Genomic DNA, 23,936 nt, shown 5'->3' on the forward strand with positions numbered 1-23,936 from the left:
AACAGAAAAACAATTCTAAGTTTGCAAAGAAAGGAATATAATAATTCAGCTTAGAAGCAATAGAAGAAATTATGAAGGAATGATGACTATGTAAAAATTCCAAACTTCTTTCTGAAAATCAAGGAATTAACATTACCATAAGAAAATTTACATCAAGACCCATCCTAAATAAATGGGGACCAGAATAGACAATTCACAGGATAGGTAGGAAATTTAGTTAGTACACAGAAAAAATGCTTGGAGTTTCATATTTGTTAATAATCAAACAAACATGTATGAAAACAATGAAGTACAATTTTTCTTTCAAATTAGTGAAAGAAATGTATTAATGATAATAGCTATTGCTAGTGTTTTTTCTATGAAAGCCAGTCTGCTTTTTCTTTGACTAGTGGTAGAATAAACTGAGTGAAATTTCTTGAACACAATTTTAACATTTTACATCAAGTATAATTAAAACATATCGAATGTTTGTGTCCTTTGAGCTATATAATATTACCCTAAGGGAATAGGAAGGAGCTCAAGGGAACAAAAAACAAAACAAAAAGCCCATCCAACATAAAGGAATATTTCATTTTGGTTTACTGGTAAGTGTTAAAAATAAAACAGAAGCAATCTATTAATAATTATTGAACCTTGGAGAAATGGTCAACTAAATCATAATATATTCCATTATGTTATATAGCCATTAAAATAAAATGTTTTGGGGCTCGGGGCCCGTAGTACAGTGGTTACGGTACTGGCCACATGCACAGAGACTGGTGGGTTCGAACCTCGCCCCGGCCTGCTAAACAACGACAACTATAACAAAAAGATAGCCGGCATTGTGGCGGGTGCTCGTAGACCCAGCCACTTGGGAGGCTGAGGCAAGAGAACTGCTTAAGCCCAAGAGTTTGAGGTTGTTGTGAGCTGTGATGCCACAGCACTTTACTGAGGGCAACATAGTGAGACTCTGTCTCAAAAAAAACAAATAGGGCAGTGTCTGTGGCTCAGTGAGTAGGGTGCCAGCCCCATATACCGAGGGTGGCGGGTTTGAACCCAGCCCTGGCCAAACTGCAAAAAAATAATAGCCGGACCTTGTGGCGGGTGCCTGTAGTCCCAGCTACTCAGGGAGGCTGAGGCAAGAGAATCACCTAAGCCCCAGAGCTGGAGGTTGCTGTGAGCTGTGACGCCACAGCACTCTACCGAGGGCGACAATGTGAGACTGTCTCTTAAAAAAAAAATAAAAATAATAAATAAATAAAATGTTTTGGGAAAATGACTAGCATAAATATTAAGTTTGAAAAGGTGGAATCAACACCTATAGCTTTAATAATAATATAAAGCAAGCTCAAAGAAAAAGGGGATAAACCAAAACTGATAGTACTTGTGTTAATGGAATAGAATTAAAGGTGTTTTCCTTTAAATAGAATTAAAGGTTTATTTTCCTTCAATTTTCAAAGTCTCCACAATTGTTTCATGCAACAAAATATATACTCAGTGCCTGCCATATGATCTAGGCACTGTTCTTGACTCTACTAATATAACAGTGGTAATCTAAATTATTAAACTATTTATACATTAAAAAATAAAAGACAATCTTGGCCTGATAGCTCATGCCTATCATCCCAGAGATTGTGGGAGGATCAGTTAAGGCCAGGAATTCAATATTAAGCCTGGCTGACAGAGAAACACCCTGTCTCTTAAAAAAAAAAAAGACAAAATTTCTGATAAAAGAAATCTGATTTTTAAAAATCAATCTACTATGTTTATAAATAGGTGAAAAAGAAAGTTATTCAAGCTACACACTTTTAAAATTAGATTTCTAAAGATCATGCCAAGGTAATAAACATTCCTTGCATAATCCACATTCTTTTTTCTGAGATTCATTTTCAAGTTGACACATTTGTGAAAATCTATAGCAATAGGTTAATGTGGAATAGTGAAGGCCAAATACCTTTCTACAGCACAAGAAATAGCCCAAGTTCTTCAGTCTGACCAGAATTTTATTTAATCCATCAGTGCTTATAACAACTGGAAATTTGTTTGAATATTTTGTATTGAAATTTTTATTTTTGATAACTAGTGAAAATGATGCAGAGTTTAAGGTATTTCACTACACTGAGAGGAATTGTTTAGATTACTTCAAACTTAAGACACAGCACAGGGCAGTGCCTGAGGCTCAGTGAGTAGGGCGCCTGCCCCATATGTTGAGGGTGGCAGGTTCAAACCCAGCCCCGGCCAAACTGCAACAAAAAAATAGCCGGGTGTTGTGGCGGGCACCTGTAGTCCCAGCTGCTCAGGAGGCTGAGGCAAGAGAATCGCGTAAGCCCAAGAGTTAGAGGTTGCTGTGAGCCATGTGATGCCACGGCACTCTACCAGAGGGTGGTACAGTGAGACTGTCTCTACAAAAAAAAAAAAAAAAAAAAAAGACACAGCACAAAAAATATTTGTCAGACCACACAGACCAATGTTTGATTTGGAAAATAAGATCACCAAAGCAGAATGGTTCTCTGTACATTTTATCAAATAAAATATGGTGGTTTTGGAAAGGAAACAAATACAAAGGACAAAAGAAAAGAAACGATATGTGTCTGGAATTTAAGGAAGTCTGTAAGAAGCCTCACAGATTGCTCTCTCCCATGGGCCTAGTGAGAATCTGTGCCCAGGTGAGAGGCATGGCACCCTCCTGCCCAGGTGACATACAAGTGTGGGGGGTGTGGGGTATAGTGGGGGGTGCTCTAGAAATGTTCAGGTTTTCCAGGGGCTTGGCAGATAGTAAACTAATCATGTGTACCCACTGTCAAGGCAGTCACTGTGACCTAAAATTCCCACAGATGTGGCCAGAGACACTCCTCCCCAGTGACAGCCCCCTGTTGCTCGGCTGGGATAACACATGTGCATGGCCAGGTGGTACAAGACCCCTCTATTTGAGAACAAAGAGTGGATGGACTTTTGGGCTTAATTCCAGGTCTAAGGGATTGCAATCAACCAACCTGATAGTGGTACCTCTTTAAACTTCAAATGGCCTCTTAAAGTAGACAAGGTCAGTAACTATTCTTAATGGGCCTTTCAGCCGGCCAGTCACATCACCTCTAGTTTTCTGGATTAATCTCATTTGTGACTCTTGCTCTATCGAAAGCCTGGTTCAGTGCATGGGCACAGTGGCAGGGAAGAGTATCTGGAGCTAAGCTTCCCTTAGTCCTGGGAGGTGGCCAGCCGCTTAAGCTCCTCAGGTTGGCAGACATATTATTTGTTCTATTCACTCACTCTATTTTCAAAACTCTCTTAAGCCTCCCAGTGGATTTTAATTAATGGCTTCTGTTAGCCTTTTATAGCTAAAAATGTCTCTAATCTAGTTAAAAAAAAAAAAAGTATCATGCTTAATAAATGTAGCCTTTTAACCAAGAGGTTTTCGGAAGATTTAGGTATAGATGAAAACCATCAAATGAAAAGTCTGTGACTTTCGAATCAGGCACATGACCTCAGAAGCAAACTGGTATTCCCTGAGTTTTTCCATTCATATCATGCCTGTCTTTTCTTTCTGATCTGATTTCTATTTTTTTTTTCTGAGACAGTGTCTCACTATGTCGCCTTTGGTAGAGTGCCGTGGCATCACAGCTCACAGCAACCTCAAACTCTTGGGCTTAAGCGATTTTCTTCCCTCAGAGCCTCCCAAGTAGCTGGGACTACAGGCTCTTGTCATAACGCCTGGCTATTTTTTTTGTTGTAGTTGTTATTGTTGTTTGGTAGGCCCGGGCTGGGTTCGAACCCACCAGCTCCGGTGTATGTGGCTGGCATCTTAGCCGCTAAGCTACAGGCGCCAAGCCCTGATTTCTATTCCTAAGCTCTTTTCTTGCTTTCTATTTTAACCAAATATGGGAGATATTTACCTAAATCCTCCTTAAAATAAACCTAAAGAGCCTTTCAAACTTCCTTCTCAATGGGAAACCCACCTCAGCTCACCTTAGAAAAAAGACTTCCATTTGCTTGGTTAGAGTATGATTAGAGAGGGGAGGACATTGATTATGTGTTGAGATTTGCGTATTCTAAGAATTCTGTACATGTTTAAAAAAATCATCACAACTCTCTCTTTTTTTGAGACAGAGAGTCTCACTTTGATGCCCTTGGTAAAGTACTGTGGTGTCACAGCTCACAGCAACCTCAAACTCTTAGGCTCAAGTGATCCTTTGCCTCAGCCTCCCAAGTAGCTGAGACTACAGGCACCTGCCACAAGGCCCAGCTATTTTTTTTAGAGACAGGTGTCTCGCTCTTGCTGAGGCTGGTTTTGAACCCACGAGCTTAAGCAATCCACCTGCCTTGGCTTCATCACAATCTCTTAACAGAAGAGGCTGTGGAGAAATAGCAGCAAAGAGAGAGGTTAACTGGCCCAAAGTTACCCAGCTTCTACTGAGTAGAATTAACTATCATTTTGCACCTAGTTTCTTGTTCGGCTTCAAGGCCTCGGCTCTTCACCCTCCTCACAAGGAAAGTGCCCTAACACCATTCCCTCAAATGAATGCAGCACAAAGGCTACTGTGAACCTCTCATTACAAAGGAGAACAGCTGGCAGAGAAGAGAATTAAGGAGGAAGAAAAGATATTTGAGTTTTTTTTTTTTAAGTGATAGAGTCTCATTTTGTCACCCTCGGTAAAGTGCTGTAGCGTCACAGCTCACAGCAACCTCCAGCTTAGGCGGTTCTCTTGCCTCAGCCTCCCCAAGTAACTACACGTGCCCGCCACAACGCCTGGCTATTTTTTTGTTGCAGTTTGGCCGGGGCCAGGGCCAGGTTTGAACCTGCCGCCCTCGGTATATGGGGCCAGTACCCTACTCGCTGAGCCACAGGCACTGCCCAATATATTTAAGGTTTTTTAGGGAGGGAAGATTTGTATGTCACAAGAAAACAAGGTTTCTCCACTTTGACACACTGACATTGAGGCTAGATTTTTTTTTTTTTTTTGAGACAGAGCCTCAAGCTGCCACCCTTGGTAGAGTGCCGTGGCGTCACCACTCACAGCAACCTCCAACTCCTGGGCTCAAGTGATTCTCTTGCCTCAGCCTCCCAAGTAGCTGTGACTACAGGTGCCCGCCACAACGCCCAGCTATTTTTTGGTTGTAGTTGTCATGGTTGTTTGGCAGGCCTGGGCTGGGTTCCAACCCGCCAGCTCTCGTGTATATGGCTAGCACCTTAGCTGCTTGAGCTACAGGTGCCGAGTCAGATTATTTTTTTTTAAATTGACAACAACTGTATATGTTATATATTTATGGAGCTGGATTATTTTTTGTGGTGGGACGGTCCTGTATTCTCTAAGGTGTTGAGCCGCACCCTGGCCTCTATCTCCTAGATGTCAGAAACACCTCTCTCTCCAACACTCTTGTCTGAAAACCAAAAATGTCTCCAGGCATTGCCAGATGTTTGGGGGTGGGGGGGAATTATCCCTGGTTTGGGAATAACAAGATTAAGAGGACCTGGGAAGCTACCATACGGGTATTTGTCTCAAGCAGGTACACAGAGTGGGCCACCAGGGGTGCCATGGCAATGAGCCATAGTCGCAGTGTCCTGCGCTCAGGTGTGTGGCAAAAACCTACTTGCATTGCTGACCGGAGGAGGCCTGTAGGGCCGATGCCTGGAATGTGGAGCAGCTGTCTGTGAGGCCACATGACAGCCAGCCACATTCATCCTTTTCCCACAGCAAATCAAACCCAAGGATTCTAGATGCACCATCCCTCTTACAATGGGAATCTCAGGAGTGCTAAGCTGCATCTGGATTAAGGACCAGGTGCTCAGGTATCCCAGGAAATACATATCTGTGACCAAAACCCCAAATGAGAATGGCACGCTAAAGGAGAAGGCCTCCACCACTCCACACCTACATGGCTCACAAACAACTCTATAGCTTTACCCATGTTCCTTATACCAAGTTCCCCAAGTAAAGACCCATCCAAGTTAGCCCCGTGTTAGCCCAATGCAGCCTCAAAGATATTAAGATATTCTTTGCTTAAGTTCTTCAAATTCGCTGTTACTAACTTGTTATTTGTTACTAAATGCGGAAAACAGCAACCCACTGGTTTTATTTAAATTACTATAACACTTCAGAAACAACACTATTTTGGCTCCAGTACTACAGAACAGAACCATTAATGACAACATGTTTACATTTAATTCCTATATTGTCCATTACTTTCTGCTCATTTCCACTTATTTTATTACTATTATTTTTGGAAAAAGAGTCTAACTCTGTTGCCCTGGGTGGAGTACAGTGGCATCATCATAGCTCACTGCAACCTCAAACTCTAGAGTTCAAACGATCCTCCTGCCTCAGCCTCCTGAGTAGGGGGGACCACAGGCATACATCAGCACATCCAGCTGGTTTTTCTATTTTTTTCTATAGATACAGGATCTGGCTCTTGCTCAGGCTGGTCTCCAACTCCTGGGCTCAAGTGATATTCCTAACTCAGTGTCTCAAAGTACTAGGCATAAGCTGTTGCATCCAGCCTCATTTCCATTAATTTTATAAAAGGGTTTCTCTCACTCAGCCAAGCTCTACAAGATGATCTTACAGTGGGAACAGAATGGCAGGTCAGTGAAGTCAGATTTCAGGTCTCTTTCCACATTCTCAAAAATTATTAAGAATCTCAAAGAGGGCAGCGCCTGTGGCTCAGTGAGTAGGGCGCTGGCCCCATATACTGAGGATTCAAACCTGGCCCTGGCCAAACTGCAACAAAAAATAGCGGGCGCCTATAGCCCCAGCTACTTGGGAGGCTGAGGCAAGAGAATCGCCTAAGCCTAAGAGCTGGAGGTTGCTGTGAGCTGTGATGCCACAGCACTCTACCGAGGGTGACTAAGTGAGACTCTGTCTCTAAAAAAAAAAAAATAGAATCTCAAAGAAATTCTGTTTAGCTTATATCTATTGATATTTACCTTATCAAGAATTGAAACCTGAGAACTCTTTAAAGTACAGAATATGCAAACACACATTCCATTAGCTATCAGAATGATGAAGTCACCACACATAATGAGGCCCCTGGAAAAACTCTACCATATGCTTGTGAGAGAATGAGAGGGAAAAAGGCAAATGACACACTAATATTATTATGAAAACACTTTTGAACTTGTGAATACCATTGGAAAGGACCTTGAGAATGCCCTGCCCACACTTTGAAGACTACCGTGGCTAAATTAACACCTATGCAGCTGGACACAGTGGCTCATGCCTATAATCCCAGTACTCTGGAAGCTGAGGCGGGTAGATTGCTTGAGCTCAGGAGTTCAAGACCAGCCTGAGCAAAAGCAAGACCTTATTTCTACTGAAAAAAAAAAAAAAGAAAGAAAGAAAGAAAAACTAGTGGGGTATAGTGGTGCATGCCTGTAGTCCCAGCTAGTGGGAGCCTGAGACAAGAGGATTACTCAAGCCCAAGAGTTTGAGGTTGCTGTGAGCTATAATGACACCACAGCACTCTACCCAGGGTGAAAGAGTGCGACTCTGTCTCAAAACAAACAAACAAAAAAACACCTATGCCATGATTTTATTAGCTTTGACTTTTACCAGAGAACCAGTGAGATGATGCCCAGAAGAGAAAAGCCCTAATGCAGAGAGATTTGGCAAAACCCATTCATTATTAGGAGATGACTATCTCTTTCTTAGATTCTTCCTGAGTCCCAACTGCTGTCCATCATTGCATTATCACATGTCAGGTGCTGGCTAATATTTAGTGAAGAAATTCAAACATCTTTGGATTTCAATCAGTTTCATTTTCCTGTCCTCCATTCACTATGTCACAAGAAAAGGACACAAATAAAAGTCTGTTTTTCCTTTACCAATTCACTATTCAGCAAGATGTTCTTTGAAAGATTAAGTAGGAAATTTCACCAGGGGTACCCTGATGTGCAAAGAAGAATTTTTTTCTTATTGTTTGGGATTCATTGAGGGTACAAAGAATTAGGTTATACTGATTGCATTTGTTAGATAAAGTTCCTCTTATTATTGTGTCCAGCCTCCAAGAGGTATGACAAAGAAAGATTTGGACTCTGCCTCACTGCATCTGGAATATCTATAACATTCCTTACGGGATAAGGGGTTTGCCTTCCACCAGGACTCAGTCCTATCATCCATTCATTTCAGGAATAAAATGCTTATTATTTCATACCTATCATCAAACTCCATATACTCTGAAATGATATAAATAATACTGCTGTGATTTTTTTTTTTTTACTGTGGTAAAAAGTACATAATGTGGAATTTGCCATTTTAATCAGTATTACGTATATAGCTCAGCGGCAGTAAGTACATTCACATTGTCATCCAACTGTCACCACCATCCTTCTCCAGACCTTTTTCATCTTCCCAAAGTGAAGTTCAATACCCACTAAACAACTCCCACTGTTCCCTGCCCCCACCTCTGGCAATTATCATTCCACTTTCTGTCTGGATGGATTTGACTACCTAAGTAACGCCCCTCTGAGTGGTGTTCCTGAAAGAATAATAAGGGAGGTATCGGGCGGCACCTGTGGCTCAAAGGGGTAGGGCGCTGGCCCCATATGCCAGAGGTAGTGGGTTCAAACTCAGCCCTGGCCAAAAACTGCAAAAAAATAAAAATAAAAATAAGGGAGGTATCAAGGAAGGAAGAGAAGAGGGACAGTAAGAATTGCTATCTTGTTTAGCACATTCGGTTGTGCCAAAACAGTGCTCACACAGTGTTCCCATGTAAGGAGGTGGAAACATGTAAAGGGGATAAGAGACTGCCAGGGCTCACAGAGCTTAGAAGGAACTGGGGTCTAAACCCAGGTTAGTTTGGTGTCTAAACCCAAGTCAACCACTACATGCTGCCCTTCCCGACTGTGTTGAGAAAGTAAAACTTCCTCTGACTCTGCTCTCTGTCTTCTGCTCATTTTGGATACCAAGGTCTCTATTCATTCATTCTTTGCAAAGAAGTTTCTAAGACACTCTGAGGGATGGACATGGGTTGCTGAGCTGAACACATGAATGTAAGTCTCTGTTCACCCCTCATGCCTGGGTTTCCCACTGCTTATCAGAAAAGCAGGGACTATAAAGCAGCTCTTCCATTCCACGACACAGCCGTCCTCCACCTTGCCACCATGCTGCTAGACATGCTGCTTCTGTATTTTGCATTTGCCTAAATGAGCAGAGACAGAAGAGAAGGCAAATATAAGGCATTCTCAGTAATTTCACTGGCCCAAGTCTCACCAAAACATTTAAAAGAGCTGATGTCTAGGTCCACTGAATTCCCTAAAATACGTAGGACCCATAAGTAAGCGCATCCTCCCCACCCCAGCCAGTCTAAATGCCACTGCCAAATGAACATTCCCAGAACACAGATCCTATGACACCTGCCCTCTCATCAGAAATCTTCAATGGCTCCCAGCTACCTGGAGAATGAAGTCCAAACGCCTTAACCTGAAAGCCTATTTTTTCAGCAGCAGCTTTCAATGCCTCTTGAAGAATTTCTTGGTCCCCTCTTTCTGTCCTGTTCTGGAGATTCTTTTTCTACCGTGCCCCGTCTCACATTCTCCCAGGACCTCTGTCTCACACAGCCTCTCTCTGTAAAATCCATCTGACTCTTCCAGTCCATGTTGGACTCACTCCTTATGATTATTCTCAAGAAGATCTGCTTCTACACAGTACACATTAGCCAAGAGTTCATGAAAGACCTGCTCTGGGTGACTCAGAGCAAAGAAAAGACCGTACCCACCAGCTTGTGATTGTACACATAACAGGTGACAGGGACCTGCTTAGGAGATGGCTAAGCCCCTCTATCCCCAGCTCTCTTTTAGAGAACATACCTTCCTTGCGTTCCCCACACACAGCAGGGTAGATTCTACCTTTCAGTATGCTACCAGCCCCGGAGTACAGCTGACCAGCCTAAAGAAGAGCTATTACTCCAAGATGGACCTGTGAATCCTTTTCTGAATCTTTTTTGTTTGTTTTTTTTAATTAATTAATTAATTTTTTTATTGTTAAATCATAGCTGTGTACATTAGTGCAATCAAGGGGTACAATGTGCGGGTTTCATATACAATCTGAAATATTCTCATCAAACTGTTGAACGTAGCCTTCATGGAATTTTCTTAGTTACTGTATGCAGGCATTTGTATTCTGCATTTAGTAAGTTTCGCCTGTACCCATTCTAAGATGCACTGTAGATGGGGCCCCACCCATTACCCTCCCTCCACCAAAACCTCCCCCCTCCCTTCCCCTTCCTTGGCCCTTTCCTCATAGTCTTGTGCTATAGTTGGGTTATAGCTTTCATGTGAAAGCTATAATTTAGCTTCATAGTAGAGCTGAGTACATTGGATACTTTTTCTTCCATTCCTGAGATAATTTGCTAAGAAGAACATGTTCCAACTCCATCCATGTAAACATGAAAGAGGTAAAGTCTCCATCTTTCTTTAAGGCTGCATAATATTCCATGGTATACATGTACCACAATTTGCTAGTCCATTCGTGGGTCGATGGGCACTTGGGCTTCTTCCATGACTTAGCAATTATGAATTGGGCTGCAGTAAACATTCTGGTACAGATGTCTTTGTTATATCGTGACTTTTGGTCTTCTGGGTATAAACCTAGTAAAGGAATTACAGGATCGAATGGCAGGTCTATCTTTAGGTCTCTAAGTATTCTCCAAACATCCTTCCAGAAGGAACGTATTAGTGGGCATTCCCACCAGCAGTGTAGAAGTGTGCCCTTTTCTCCACATCCACGCCAACATCTCTGGTTTTGGGATTTTGTTCTGTGGGCTACTCTTACTGGGGTTAGGTGATATCTCAGAGTAGTTTTGATTTGCATTTCTCTGATGATTAAGAATGAAGAGCTTTTTTTCATGTGTTTGTAGATTGTGCATCTGTCTTCTTTAGAGAAGTTTCTCTTCAAATCCCTTGCCCACCCTGAGATGGGGTCACGTGTTTTTTCTTGCTAATACGTTTGAGTTCTCCATGGATTCTGGTTATTAGACCTTTATCGGAGGTATAACCTGCAAATATTTTCTCCCATTCTGAGGGCTGTCTGCTTGTTTTACTTACAAAGATCTTGGCTGTGCAGAAGCTTTTTAGTTTGATCAGGTCCCAGTAGTGTATTTTTGATACTGCTTCAATTGTCTGGGGAGTCCTCCTCATAAAATATTCACCCAGGCCGATTCCTTCAAGAGTTTTCCCTGCACTTTCTTTAAGTATTTTTATAGTTTCATGTCTTAAGTTTAAATCTTTTATCCACTGAGAGTCTATCTTAGTTAATGGTGAAAGGTGTGGGTCCAGTTTCAATCTTCTACAGGTTGCCAGGCAGTTTACCCAGCACCATTTGTTAAATAGGGACTCTTTTCCCCACTGAATGTTTTTAATTGGCTTGTCGAAGATCAAATAACGGTAAGTAGCTGGATTTATCTCTTGGTTCTCTATTCTGTTCCAGACATCTAATTCTCTGCTTTTGTGCCAGTACCATGCTGTTTTGATCACTATCGATTTATAGTACAATCTCAGGTCTGATAGCATGATTCCTCCTGCTTTGTTTTTATTGCTGAGTAATGTTTTGGCTATTCGAAGTTTTTTCTGATTCCATATAAAACAAAGTATTATTTTTTCAAGATCTTTAAAATATGACAATGGAGCTTTAATAGGAATTGCATTAAAATTATATATTGCTTTGGGTAGTATGGACATTTTAACAATGTTGATTCTTCCCAGCTATGAGCATGGTATGTTTTTCCATCTGTTAACATTTTCAGCTATTTCTTTTCTTAAAGTTTCACAGTTCTCTTTGTAGAGATCTTTCACATCCTTTGTTAGGTATTCTCCCAAATATTTCATCTTCTTTCGCACTACTGTGAAAGGAATAGAGTCCTTGACTATTTTTTCAGCTTGGTTATTGCTGGTGTATATAAAGGCTACAGATTTATGGGTGTTGATTTTGTAGCCTAAGACATTGCTGTATTCCTTGATCACTTCTAAAAGTTTTGTAGTAGAATCCCTAGTGTTTTCCAGTTATACGATCATATCATCTGCGAAGAGTGAAAGATTTTAATACCCCTTTAGCAGTGCTGGATAGATCCTCCAAAAAGAAGCTAAGCAAAGAAATCTTAGATTTAAACTCAACAATTCAAAATCTGGACTTGACAGACATCTACAGAACATTTCATCCCAACAGAACTGAATACACATTCTTCTCATCAGCCCATGGAACATACTCCAAAATCGACCACATCCTAGGCCACAAATCTAACCTCAGCAAATTTAAAAAAAATAGAAATTATTCCTTGCATCTTCTCAGACCATCATGGAATAAAAGTTGAACTCAATAACAACAGGAACTTGCATACCCATACAGAAACATGGAAGCTAAACAACCTTATGCTGAAGGATAGATGGGTTATAGACGAGATTAAGAAGGAAATCACCGATTTTTTGGAACAAAACAATAATCAAGACACGAATTACCAGAACCTCTGGGATACTGTAAAGGCAGTCCTAAGAGGGAAATTTATAGCACTGCAAGCCTTCCTCAAGAAAATGGAAAGAGAAGAAGTTAATAACTTAATGGGACATCTCAAGCAACTGGAGAAGGAAGAACACTCCAACCCCAAACCCAGCAGAAGAAAAGAAATAATCAAAATTAGAGCAGAACTAAATGAAATTGAAAACAAAAGAATTATACAACAGATCAATAAATCCAAAAGTTGGTTTTTTAAAAAGATCAATAAAATAGATAAACCTTTGGCCAATCTAACCAGGAAAAAAAGAGTAAAATCTCTAATTTCATCAATCAGAAATGGTAAAGATGAAATAACAACAGACCCCTCAGAAATTCAAAAAATCCTTAACAAATACTACAAGAAACTCTACTCTCACAAATATGAAAATCTGAAAGAAATCGACCAATACCTGGAAGTACGCCACCTACCAAGACTTAGCCAGAACGAAGTGGAAATGTTGAATAGGCCTATATCAAGTTCTGAAATAGCATCAACTATACAAAATCTCCCTAAAAAGAAAAGCCCAGGACAAGATGGTTTTACATCAGAATTCTACCAAACCTTTAAAGAAGAACTAGTACCTATACTACTAAACCTCTTCCAAAATATAGAAAAAGAAGGAATATTACCCAACACATTCTACGAAGCAAACATCACCGTGATCCCCAAACCAGGGAAAGACCCAACAAGAAAAGAAAATTATAGACCAATATCACAAATGAATATTGATGCTAAAATACTCAGTAAGATTCTAACAAACAGAATCCAACAACACATCAAAAAAATTATACACCAAGTGGGATTTATCCCAGGGTCTCAAGGCTGGTTCAATATACCTAAATCTATAAATGTAATTCAACACATAAACAAACTAAAAAATAAGGACCATATGATTCTTTCCATTGATGCAGAAAAAGCTTTCAATAATATCCAGCATCGCTTCATGATCAGAACACTTAAAAAATTGGTACAGAAGGGATATTTCTTAAACTAATAGAGGCCATCTACAGCAAACCCACAGCCAATATCATATTGAATGGAGTTAAATTGAAATCATTTCCACTTAGATCAGGAACCAGGCAAGGTTGCCCATTGTCTCCATTGGTCTTTAACATTGTAATGGAAGTTTTAGCCATTGCAATTAGGGAAGAAAAGGTGATCAAGGCTATCCACATAGGGTCAGAAGAGATCAAACTTTCTGAATCTTTTAAAAGACTAAACCAAGAACCTGTCAGGCCCAGGGATACTGGGAGGAAGGCAGGTTGCTGCTTCTCCCACTAAGTGGGGTTGGGGAAATAAAGTTGACGCAGATACAGAGAAGACTGGAGGAAGGGGCTGTGGGCATTGGAGCCCTAGAGTCAACTGCTTTGGAAAGCACAGCACTCCTGTCATGAGTTCTGTGATACAGCCCAGGATCCTAAGAGCAAATTCCCCTTTCTATTCAACAGAGCTTAAGCTGGGTTTCTTTCTTCGCTTTTTTCTTTACTTCCTTTTTTTTTTTTCATTATCTTTTTTTGTGGACATTATGATGACTTACTGAGCTGTGTTTCTATTATATGGAACTAACAGTCTTTTTTAACCAAGCCTGTCACTACTGAAAAGCATCCAATTTTTATCTAGAAAAACTAGTCAAGACAAATGGAGGCAAAGAAAAGAAATCATCATTGATGAAGCAGAATGGTCTTATTTCAGAACTCAGCTCTTGTGAGCTGTTTGATCTTACGTTATATAGAGAGCCTCTTTGGAACTCGATCTGCTTATCATAAAATGGCAATCTGCACAGGCTCTCAGAGTAAGTCTGACAATTAAAGGAAACTCTGCATGTAAAGCTCTCAGCCCTCGGTCAGCACCTAACATGGAACGGCCGCTTCTACACTTCATCAGGCATTTGCCATGAGCCAAGTTCTATGTATGCTAAGTACTCCACAATCTCTCGCAGAACCTACATGACAGAGGCAGCATTAGCCCTGTTGCACAGAGGAAGGGACCAAGAACTGGAGCACCCTTTCCAAAGTCACTCAGCCAAGGCTGGTTCTCTGTGAAGGAAATTCCTTGCCTTTTTTGTTTTTTAATTGACTTCCCCATGCAGTCTTCTCAAGCACTGGAGAGAGCTGAGACCATGCATGTTGACCGTGCTGTCTTTGAAAACCCTTCCTAGGAATCAGCTTCAACATGGATTGGTGGTGGTAGTGTTGTTTATCCTGCCTCGAGTTACAGAAGGAGGGAAAGGGAAGCTTTGCTAGAAACTTCAGCACATCCTGTGTTCCCTGCCATGAGACTCTCCACAAGGATGATGGGACATAATTTAAAAAAATCAATCTTTGGGGAGGGGGAAGGACGTCTGGCAGAAGGAGGGAGGGCATGAGGTGGGATCTCACCTAATGCACACATTATGAGGGTGTATAACACGCCCCTTGGGACTCTTCTACAAATGGAACTTTACCCTGGAAGTGAGAACAATGTAACCTAAAAATTGTACCCCATATTAATTTGAATAACGTTTAAGAAAAAAAAAAAATCAACCTCTGAAATTCTTAGCAGTCTCATAAGATGCTTAATCAATACTGACTGAATTGAATGGTTAAAGTGCTTGGGGGCATAAACATAGATTTCTAAACTTTTGGGATGACTTAAGACTCTCACTTTCTTTTTTTGGAGACAGAGTCTTACTACATTACCCTCCATAGAGGGCTGTCGCATCATAGCTCACAGCAACCCCGAACTCCTGGGCTCAAGTGATCTTCTTATCTCAGCTTCCCGAGTAGCTGAACAACAGGCACCCATAGCAATCCCTGGCTATTTTTAGAGATGGGGTCTTGCTCTTGTTCAGGCTGGTCTCAAACTTTCAAGCACAAGCAATCCACCCAGAGTGCTAGGATTTACAGGCGTGAGCTATGCCGCCTGGCTAGACCCTCACTTTCAATAGCAAGTTGCTCAGAATGTCAATTTTATTCTATTTGAATTTCCTAGGACTTTAACTGTCACAGGTAACAAAGTCTGTCTTTCTACACCTAGAATCTCCCCAAACTAGAATATTAAGGAAAAATTTTAAATATGATAGAGAAGTTCAAAATAATAGAAGAGAGGGCTCGGCGCCTGTGGCTCAGTGGCTAGGGTGGCAGCCACATACCCTGGAGCTGGAGGGTTCAAACCCAGCCTGGGCCTGCCAAACAACAATGACAATTATAACCAAAAAAATAGCTGGGCATTGTGGCAGGCACCTGTAGTCCCAGCTACTTGGGAGGCTGAGGCAAGAGAATCGCTTAAGCCCAAGAGTTTGAGATTGCTGTGAGCTGTGATGCCAGAGCACTCTACTGAGGGCGACGCAGTGAGACTCTTCTTTAAAAAAAAAAAATTAGAAGAGAGAAGAACCCAGAACATCCTCTTTCACATTAGGTGAAAAGGGCAGGCCCAGAAAGCTGAAGAGATTTGCCCATGCCTGGTCTGTGGCAGGGCTTGGCATTGCTGCTTCCCAGCAGGGGCTCACCCTCACCCCAACTCTGCCTCCCTAGCTGATCCTGCTGTCTGCACCTCCTCCCACAGAAAAGATGACAAGGAAGGGATCATACATCATTGTTCCCTCATGAGGTTATAGTATTCTTTTCTGAGGAATTCAAAAGTACTCTGTAATAAACCAAGGTGATGAGTTTATGTCTTTTGGCTTTTAAAATGAAACTTTACTTGAACTCCTGGAGAGGCATTTACATTTTTAAATTTAGCACATTCCTCTTTTATTTCATGGTTTCACCCTATGGCATTTTCTGTGGGTGGCTAGGTGATGAGGGTGGATTCTAGGGAAAAACAGAGGTCTGTGTCTAAGCCTCCCCTATCTCCCCACAGGCTTTCAGAATGCCTAGTGCGGCCATAGCTAACAAAGTCCTTCTAGATCCTTCTTGGGTTTTCATCAAGTCTTAACATCAAAATGGGGGAGACCAGCCCACTCTCACATTCGCTTGGCTATTATTTCTTCCTATGTGTTTTGTACCTCTCTCCACTGCCCACCTCTTCTTGTCATAGCCAAGAGCCAAGGAACAGATGCAAAATCATGCTTTTTTTTTTTTTTTGAGACAGTCTAACTCTGTTGCTCTGGCTAGAGTACCATGGAGTTATAGCTCACAATAATCTCAAACTCTTGGACTTGAGCAATCCTCTTGCCTGAGCCTCAAGAGTAGCTGAAACCATAGGCGTGTGCCACAACACCCAGCTAGTTTTTTTCTTTTTAGTAGAGATAGGGTCTTGCTCTTGCTCAGGCTGGTCTTGAACTCCTGAGCTCAAGCGATCCACCTGCCTTAGTCTCCCAGAGTGCTAGGATTACAGGTGTGAGCCACCATGCCCAGCCGAAAATCATGCTTTCTTTCTTTCTTTTTTTTTTTTTTTTTGTGGTTTTTGGCCAGGGCTGGGTTTGAACCCACCACCTCCAGCATATGGGACCAGTGCCCTATCCCTTTGAGCCACAAGCACCACGAAAATCATGTTTTCTGCGGGGTCTGAGCTGCCCATGAGGATCACTTTCCCTTCTATCCTAGGCTTTTGCTACTAGCCCTTGGAGGTTCACAAAAAAAAAAAAGAAAGCAGTCAGTAAAGTTAATGAAATCAACACTGACAACAACCACACTCCAGAGGTGGGGAGTGAGGTGGGAGAGGCGCTTGCTTGACTCATTGTGCCTCCTACACCAACCCAGGTTTTTAAACAAATGTGAAACTCTCTTACTCCTGTCAAGCTTTTTATGCTAATGATTTTATTCAGGTGTAAATTTTCACCCGAAGTGCAATAATTAACCAAGTGCAAATACTCCCTGACACCATGCAGCCTTTCCAAACAGAAACATGTGGGGGCTGCTGCTCACTTAGCTTCTGGGCCCTGCATCCAATAAATATTTGGTGGATGAATAAACTCAAGAAATACTTAATGATTCAATATATGTCTAGGGTTTTATTCCCCTGGCTTGACTGGTCAGCAGGCCAAACCATACAAAACTTTGCAAGTGGGTGGTGCCTGTAGCTCAGTGGGTAGGGCACCGGCCACATACACCAGGGCTGGTGGGTTTGAACCCAGCCCAGGCCTGCTAAAACAAATAAATAGCCAAGCATTGTGGTGGGCACCTGTAGTCCCAGCTACTTGGGAGGCTGAGGCAAGAGAATCACTTGAGCCCAAGAGTTTAAGGTTGCTGTGAGCTGTGATGCCATAGCACTCTACCGAGGGCAACAAAGTGAGACTATCTCAATTAAAAAAAAAAAAAAAAACCTTTCCAAGTAGAACCACAACATGGTTGCTTCAGGCAGAGAAGGAAATAGTTTGGTACTCTAAGTGACTTCAACAAATGCCCCCACCACTAAATTGTGAGAGAACTATACAGTGTCCTTGTAATCTCTGTTCCAACCCATTTATAGACTACACAAGAGACACAAAGATAGAGTCCCAGCAGACTGGGGCAAAGCAAATTAACCCCAGGAGCTGAGCCCTGGAGAGCAGAAGCGTTAAGTACAAGAGAAAAAATATTATTATTAGCATAATAACTATAAGGAGAGCACTGTTCTGTCCTACAGATGCAGTTGGCATTTCTCTCCTAGTAAAACACTAAAATATCCTCAAGGCGGTCACTGCTTTCCTACCACCATTAAGCAGATCTGGCTAACTATTTAAACAATGAAGTACCAGGGACTGAGCCACTTAAAACACCCCAATTCAACTTGGTGAGCTACAAACCAAACAGGTAATAATTCCTGTCGGATTATTTTCCCCAAGGAAGGGGCAAGAGAACTTGACAAGTGCCTTGAAGCTACTCAGAAGATAAGAGGGAGGCAAAAACCACAAACAAGATTAGACCTGTGAAGGTCCCTGGGGCCTAAGTTTTTTTAGGAGACCCTGGCAGGTGCTTCTTCAAGTCTGGGATAGGCTACCGTCTCTAGTACCCTACATCAAAACTACCTCTTCTCGTGCTTTGATCTCCCATGACAGCCTCAAGGAGTCAAGAACCAGGACAGCATTTTTACCCCACAGTACCCAGAACAGTAGCTTTTGAGAATATAAAAAATACCTAGGCAGTAACACTATCCTTAGGAGATACCACCTTTCTTCCAAGCAATCTTCAAATAACTTTCTCTGAATCTTTTCTTTTAACAATATGATCCAATTTAAAACAGGTTGTTATCTGTCATATTTTAAGACTGTTGATGGATAGCTTTCTAAAGTATATTTATTTCTATCCTACAGTGCAGTCAGAAGTAATGCTGACCTTGGCTAAAAAGTCTTTTTTAGTACTTCTAAATGGGTGACAACAGCCAACAGCAGCAAAGGTTTTTTGAGGACTTCCTCTTGTGTGAGGTGCTTGCCTCTCCTCTCACCTCCTAAACACCCTATGAGGTAAGTTCTAAGACAGGATCATAATTGCTGTCTGCCATTCTGAAACCAAAAATGCTCTAAAACCCAAAAGTTTTTCCATAACTTACTTGGCAGCCAAAACTTAATGGACCTTAACTCATTTGGAGGCAAAGCTGCCCTGAACTAACATGGAGCTATTTGGATTTTACTTATCCCACTTAATGTGAATATCCATATGCTTTGCTACACAAATACGAATGTGTTTCATTACTGAGTGCTGCCCCAGATCTCCTGGAGGTTACTTAATATGAAATATACACATCTTGGCTCGGCACGTGTAACTCAAGTGGCTAAGGTGCCAGCCACATACACCAGCGCTGGCAGGTTCGAATCTAGCCTGGGCCTGCCAAACAACGATGACAACTACAACCAAAAAAATAGTCACTTGTTGTGGTGGGCACCTGTAGCCCCAGCTACTTGGGAGGCTGAGGCAAGAGAATTGCTTACGCCCAGGAATTGGAGGTTGCTGTGAGCTGCGATGCCACGCCACTCTACCCAGGGAGAGGGCTTGAGGCTCTGTCTCAAAATAAATAAACAAACATATCTTAATACCCTTCTAAATCCCCAAAATCTCAGAATTCTGAAACATCTGTCCTCAGAGGTATAAGATAAAGTATTAAGAATCTTTATTATTCCCCCATTTCTTTCTTTTTTTTTTTTTGAGACAGTCTCACAATGTTGCCCTCAGTAGCGTGCATGGGATCACAGCTCACAGCAACCTCAAACACTTGGGCTCAAGTGTTTGGGCAAATGATTCCCTTGCCTCAGCCTCCCAAGTAGCTGGGACTACAGGTGCCCACCACAGCACATGGCTATTTTTTGTTGCTGTTGTCATTGTTGTTTAGCTGGCCTGGGCTGGGGTTGAACCCGCCAGCCTCGGTGTATGTGGCTGGCTCGGTAACCACTGTGCTATGGGCACCAAACCTATTTCCTCATTTCACAGACAAGAAACTGAGACTCCTTTACAGGAATTGAATTCCACAAGGCCACACAATGGACAAGAGGTAGAGCCACCTCCAAGGTTAACAGAGCTCGGGCTGGTAAATACTCTGATGGGCTGCTGTCAGACATGTCTCAGTTCCTAATTCACACAATTCCATCCTCGAAGTGCTGTGTCAGTATGGCTCTTTCCCATAAGCCACTATTTGAAGAACTGGAGAAATGCAGGAATGAAAAACACCAATGAGAATCATAGTGATTTGAAGGAACTGGTGCTTACCTTGCCCAGGACAGTGAGGCATGGTTTCCGGTCCAATTCTGGCTGTTCCAGCTTCACCACTCCTACCCAGCCATATTCATACAAGTCCTCTTCATCATTGTTATTACACAGGCCCAGTGGGTGCATCTGGGAGACAAAATGGAAAGAAAATGTCAATCGGCAGGCTACGAATTTGCCTGACTCACATCGTGCATTTCTCAGATACTACAGCCAGAAGTAGTTCAAAACTTTGTACGTGGCAGTACATGTTTTCAACCCATCAGGAATTCTATCTCAGCACAGTGAGCTAAGCACTGGGGAAAACACAACAGAGCCATTGTAAATGTGTTTTATGGATGTTTTAGTGCTTTATAAGTGATGGTCATCCAAGGTAGAAACTACCCAATAGGATGTAGGGAAGGAAAACAGCATAATTCCCATATAAATGCCAATCTAAATTGCTGTGAAATACCATAAATTTAACATCAAATAGCAATTACAGATGAGACTCACTAGGTTAATATCTAAAGCTTCTGGACATTAACAACACATTTACTTCACCTTATGCAAGAGGACTTGGAAACTGATCTGGGACTTTATACAGCACAATCACCAATATAATTAACAGGTGGTTTAAAAACTATTCCTGGGTACTGAGAAACATGAAATGCTTTGAGGTCTTTTCAAAATTTGCAAAGCACAAAAATCAAAGATTGGTAGAAACACATCATCAAATTTTTGTGTGAAAAAGGGCAGTCAAATCAGATGATCTTTATATTCACAGTTCCACCACTGATTTATATCAGGCCCTAGAATTCCTAATAAGAATATGAGAAGATGAAATCCTCATGGATAAACATAACTTATCAAGAAGTTGATAAGCCTAGCACTGTGTGTGCTAAGCTCTTAAGTGCAAGAAGTATGTCTTTAGGTCAGTGGTTCTCAACCTTCCTAATGCCGTGGCCCTTTAATAAAGTTCCTGTGGGTCGCGACCCACAGGTTGAGAACCGCTGTTTTAGATTCATGGCCAGTTAGAGGTGCAGGAGACCAAAGAATCCACTGTAGACAACATATGGCCCCCAAAGACATCTATGTCCAAATCTCTAGAACCTCTGCATAAATTACCTTATACAGCAAAGGATACTCTACAGATGTGATTAATTTTGAGATGAGGAGATTCTCTGGATTATCTGGGTAGGCCCAGTGTAATTGCAAGGGTCCTTATGAGGGAAAGAAGGAGCCGGAGAGACAGAAGAGATGAGACAAGAGAAGCAAAGATTGATCAAGAAACTCAGGCAGTGGGCGGCGCCTATGGCTCAAGGAGTAGGGCGCCGGTCCCATATGCCGGAGGTGGCGGGTTCAAACCCAGCCCCGGCCAAAAACCACAAAAAAAAACAAAGAAAGAAACTCAGGCAGCCTCTTGAAGGTGACAAAGACAAGGAAATAGACTCTCCCTTTGAGCTTCCACAAGGAATGTAGCCCTGTGGACCTATCTGGACTTCTGACCTCCAGAACTGGAAGAGAATAAAACTGTATTGCTTTAAGCTGCTAAGTCTGCAGTAACTCATTACAGCAGCAAATAGGAAACTAATACACTACTTTAACCTCTACTTGTTTTGCAGATGAGAAGAGAAATTCAAGATAAGTGGCTTTTCCAAGACAACACAGCTATTGAGTAGTACACCCAAAGGTGACCTGGTGCTCAGACTCATAGTCTGGTGCCTTCCCACTCTTACCTGCTTACTTTGTCATCCCTTCTTCTGAAAGCTAACAATTTGACTGGAGGAAGGAGGTGTGGCAGGAGACTAAGTGATAAAATCTATAGGAAAAAAATGTTTCCAGCTCTAAATCCTGTGGCATTCAAGTGTAACCTGAGTTTAGTTCAGGCAGCAAGAGCTGCTAGAATGCTTGCAGAGGCTCTGTGAAGCTGCTGAGCCTCGAGTGAGCTTCAAAGGAAGAGTTAGACTGGTCCGGGCAAAAGGAGAGCAGGCAATCAGTTGTTCCAGACCCAGGGAGAAGTTCCTAACAGACAATGTGGAGGGGGAAGAAGGGTTACAATCTACACTGAGAAGGAAAGAGAAGGGCTCAATAACTAGAAAGGAGTTTGGACACAAAGACATCACAGGTTCTTAGGCAGAAGATGACACACTGAAAATAGTTATTTTAGGCAGACAGGTGACACTTTTTTGGGCAATGGTGTATGCCTGGACTTGAGAGACGGCAACAAGTAGAGAGGAAAGGGTACAGCCCAGAGACTGAGATCCTTGGCAATTTAATGTAACCTGAGGAGAGGGTTGTACAAGCCTGAAAAGCAGATGAGGGGTTACTACTGCTGAGCAAATGATGCTACAAAGGAGCTTCCAGCAGCGGCCTTACAGTGGGTGAGTGATACCTCAGCCTCCAGGAATTCCAAGATACCAGACAGAGAGCCCTGGGACATCACCTTTTGCATGAGTCCTCAGGCTCACAGAGTTTGCCCGAAGGACCAAGGAGGGTTCTGCTGTGCAATGGACAGCACAACCTTCCTTTCAGGATGCTCCTGCAAGACTCAGCCCACTCTAGAATGTTTTTTTAGCCAGTCAACTAGAATGTACTTTTATAAATTCTTTTTTTATTTTAAAAATTAAATAATTTAAAAAACAGGACTAGACACAGTAGTTCACGTCTATAATCCTAACACTTTGGAAGGCCAAGACAGAAAGATCACTGGAGGCTAGGAGTTTGAGACCAGCCTGGGCAACACAATGAGACCTCATCAAAAACAAACAAACAAAAAAAAAAAAAACAGAAAAATTAGCCAGGCGTGGTGGCAGCACGGGCCTGTAGTCTAGTCACTTGGAGGCTGAGGTGGGAAAATTGCTTGAGCCAAAGAGTGGGAGGGTGCAGTGAATTATGATCAAACACTACACTCTAGGCTGGGCAACAAAGCAAGACTCTCCCCTGCAAGAAAAAGCTTTTTTGTTTGTTTTAAAAACCCTACTCATCCTGGTGTAGTATCTGTACTGTTCATAGGAAGGGAGGAAGAAGATCCCACACCCAACCTCAGACCCCATTGCTGCTCTTCCCATCCACTCCTGACTGCCAGCAATGGCTGGGTATGGGCCCAATGCTCTAGCACCATCCATTTTCAGGGCCAATGCGTTTGACAGGTCAGTTTTTGCATGCTCCATAGCAGATTCTGACTTCCATGGTCACCAACCTACTTTTTAGAGTGTTCAATGGTTATTAATGATGAGTAGCCTGAAATGGTAAGACTTCCAAGGATGATAAGCCAATTACATCAATACCTTAGTCACCTATGACCTCCAGGAAAGGGCTCAAGGCCCAGCTCAAGCCAGCTTCCTGAAGTCCCAGGTCAAGTCATGGTAATAATGGCAACCATACTCCTGACCTTTTCCTATAGTATTCCATATTTTTTAACTTGGCCATGTGACTTAGAGGTTTCCAGATGGATGACTGCTTTTTTGATACTCATACATTTGTGGAGTTTGGCCAGTGATCAAGGGTTTGCTTTGAAGGATGAGCAGTACCATCCAGGTCTAAGACCATATATCTATATAAAAACTTAAAGAAAGAAACCAGGCACAAAATATCACATATTATATGAGTTCATTTATATAAAATATCCAGAATAGGCAAATCAATAGAGACAGAAAGCAGACTAGCAGACTAGTGGTTGCCAGGGGCCACAGGGAGGGGAGATGGGCAGTGCCTGCTTAACGGGCCTGGGGCTTCCTTTCAGGTGACGCGTATGTTCTGGAACTAGATGGCAGTGATAGCTGCACCAACACTGTGAACATATTGAATGCCACTGAATTATATGCTTTAAAACAATTAAAGTGGCCAATATTGTATAAATTTTACTACAATAAAATTAAAAAACAAACAGGGCAGTGCCTG

At 42.0% G+C, this 23,936-nt stretch overlaps 1 protein-coding gene across 4 annotated transcripts in view; it reads right to left on the bottom strand.

Moving 5' to 3' along the window:
- ZNRF3 (zinc and ring finger 3) overlaps positions 1-23,936 on the bottom strand; it is a 249,219-nt gene that overhangs the window by 54,921 nt on the left and 170,362 nt on the right. For all 4 annotated transcript variants that reach the window (XM_053588498.1, XM_053588495.1, XM_053588499.1 and 1 more), the window contains exon 2: positions 20,058-20,183. In XM_053588498.1, the coding sequence (XP_053444473.1) occupies positions 20,058-20,183 (126 nt within the window). The remainder of the gene's footprint in view (positions 1-20,057; positions 20,184-23,936) is intronic.

The sequence above is a fragment of the Nycticebus coucang genome, chromosome 4 (genome assembly GCF_027406575.1).
Source record: "Nycticebus coucang isolate mNycCou1 chromosome 4, mNycCou1.pri, whole genome shotgun sequence".
In the NCBI taxonomy this organism is placed as follows: Eukaryota; Metazoa; Chordata; class Mammalia; order Primates; family Lorisidae; genus Nycticebus; species Nycticebus coucang.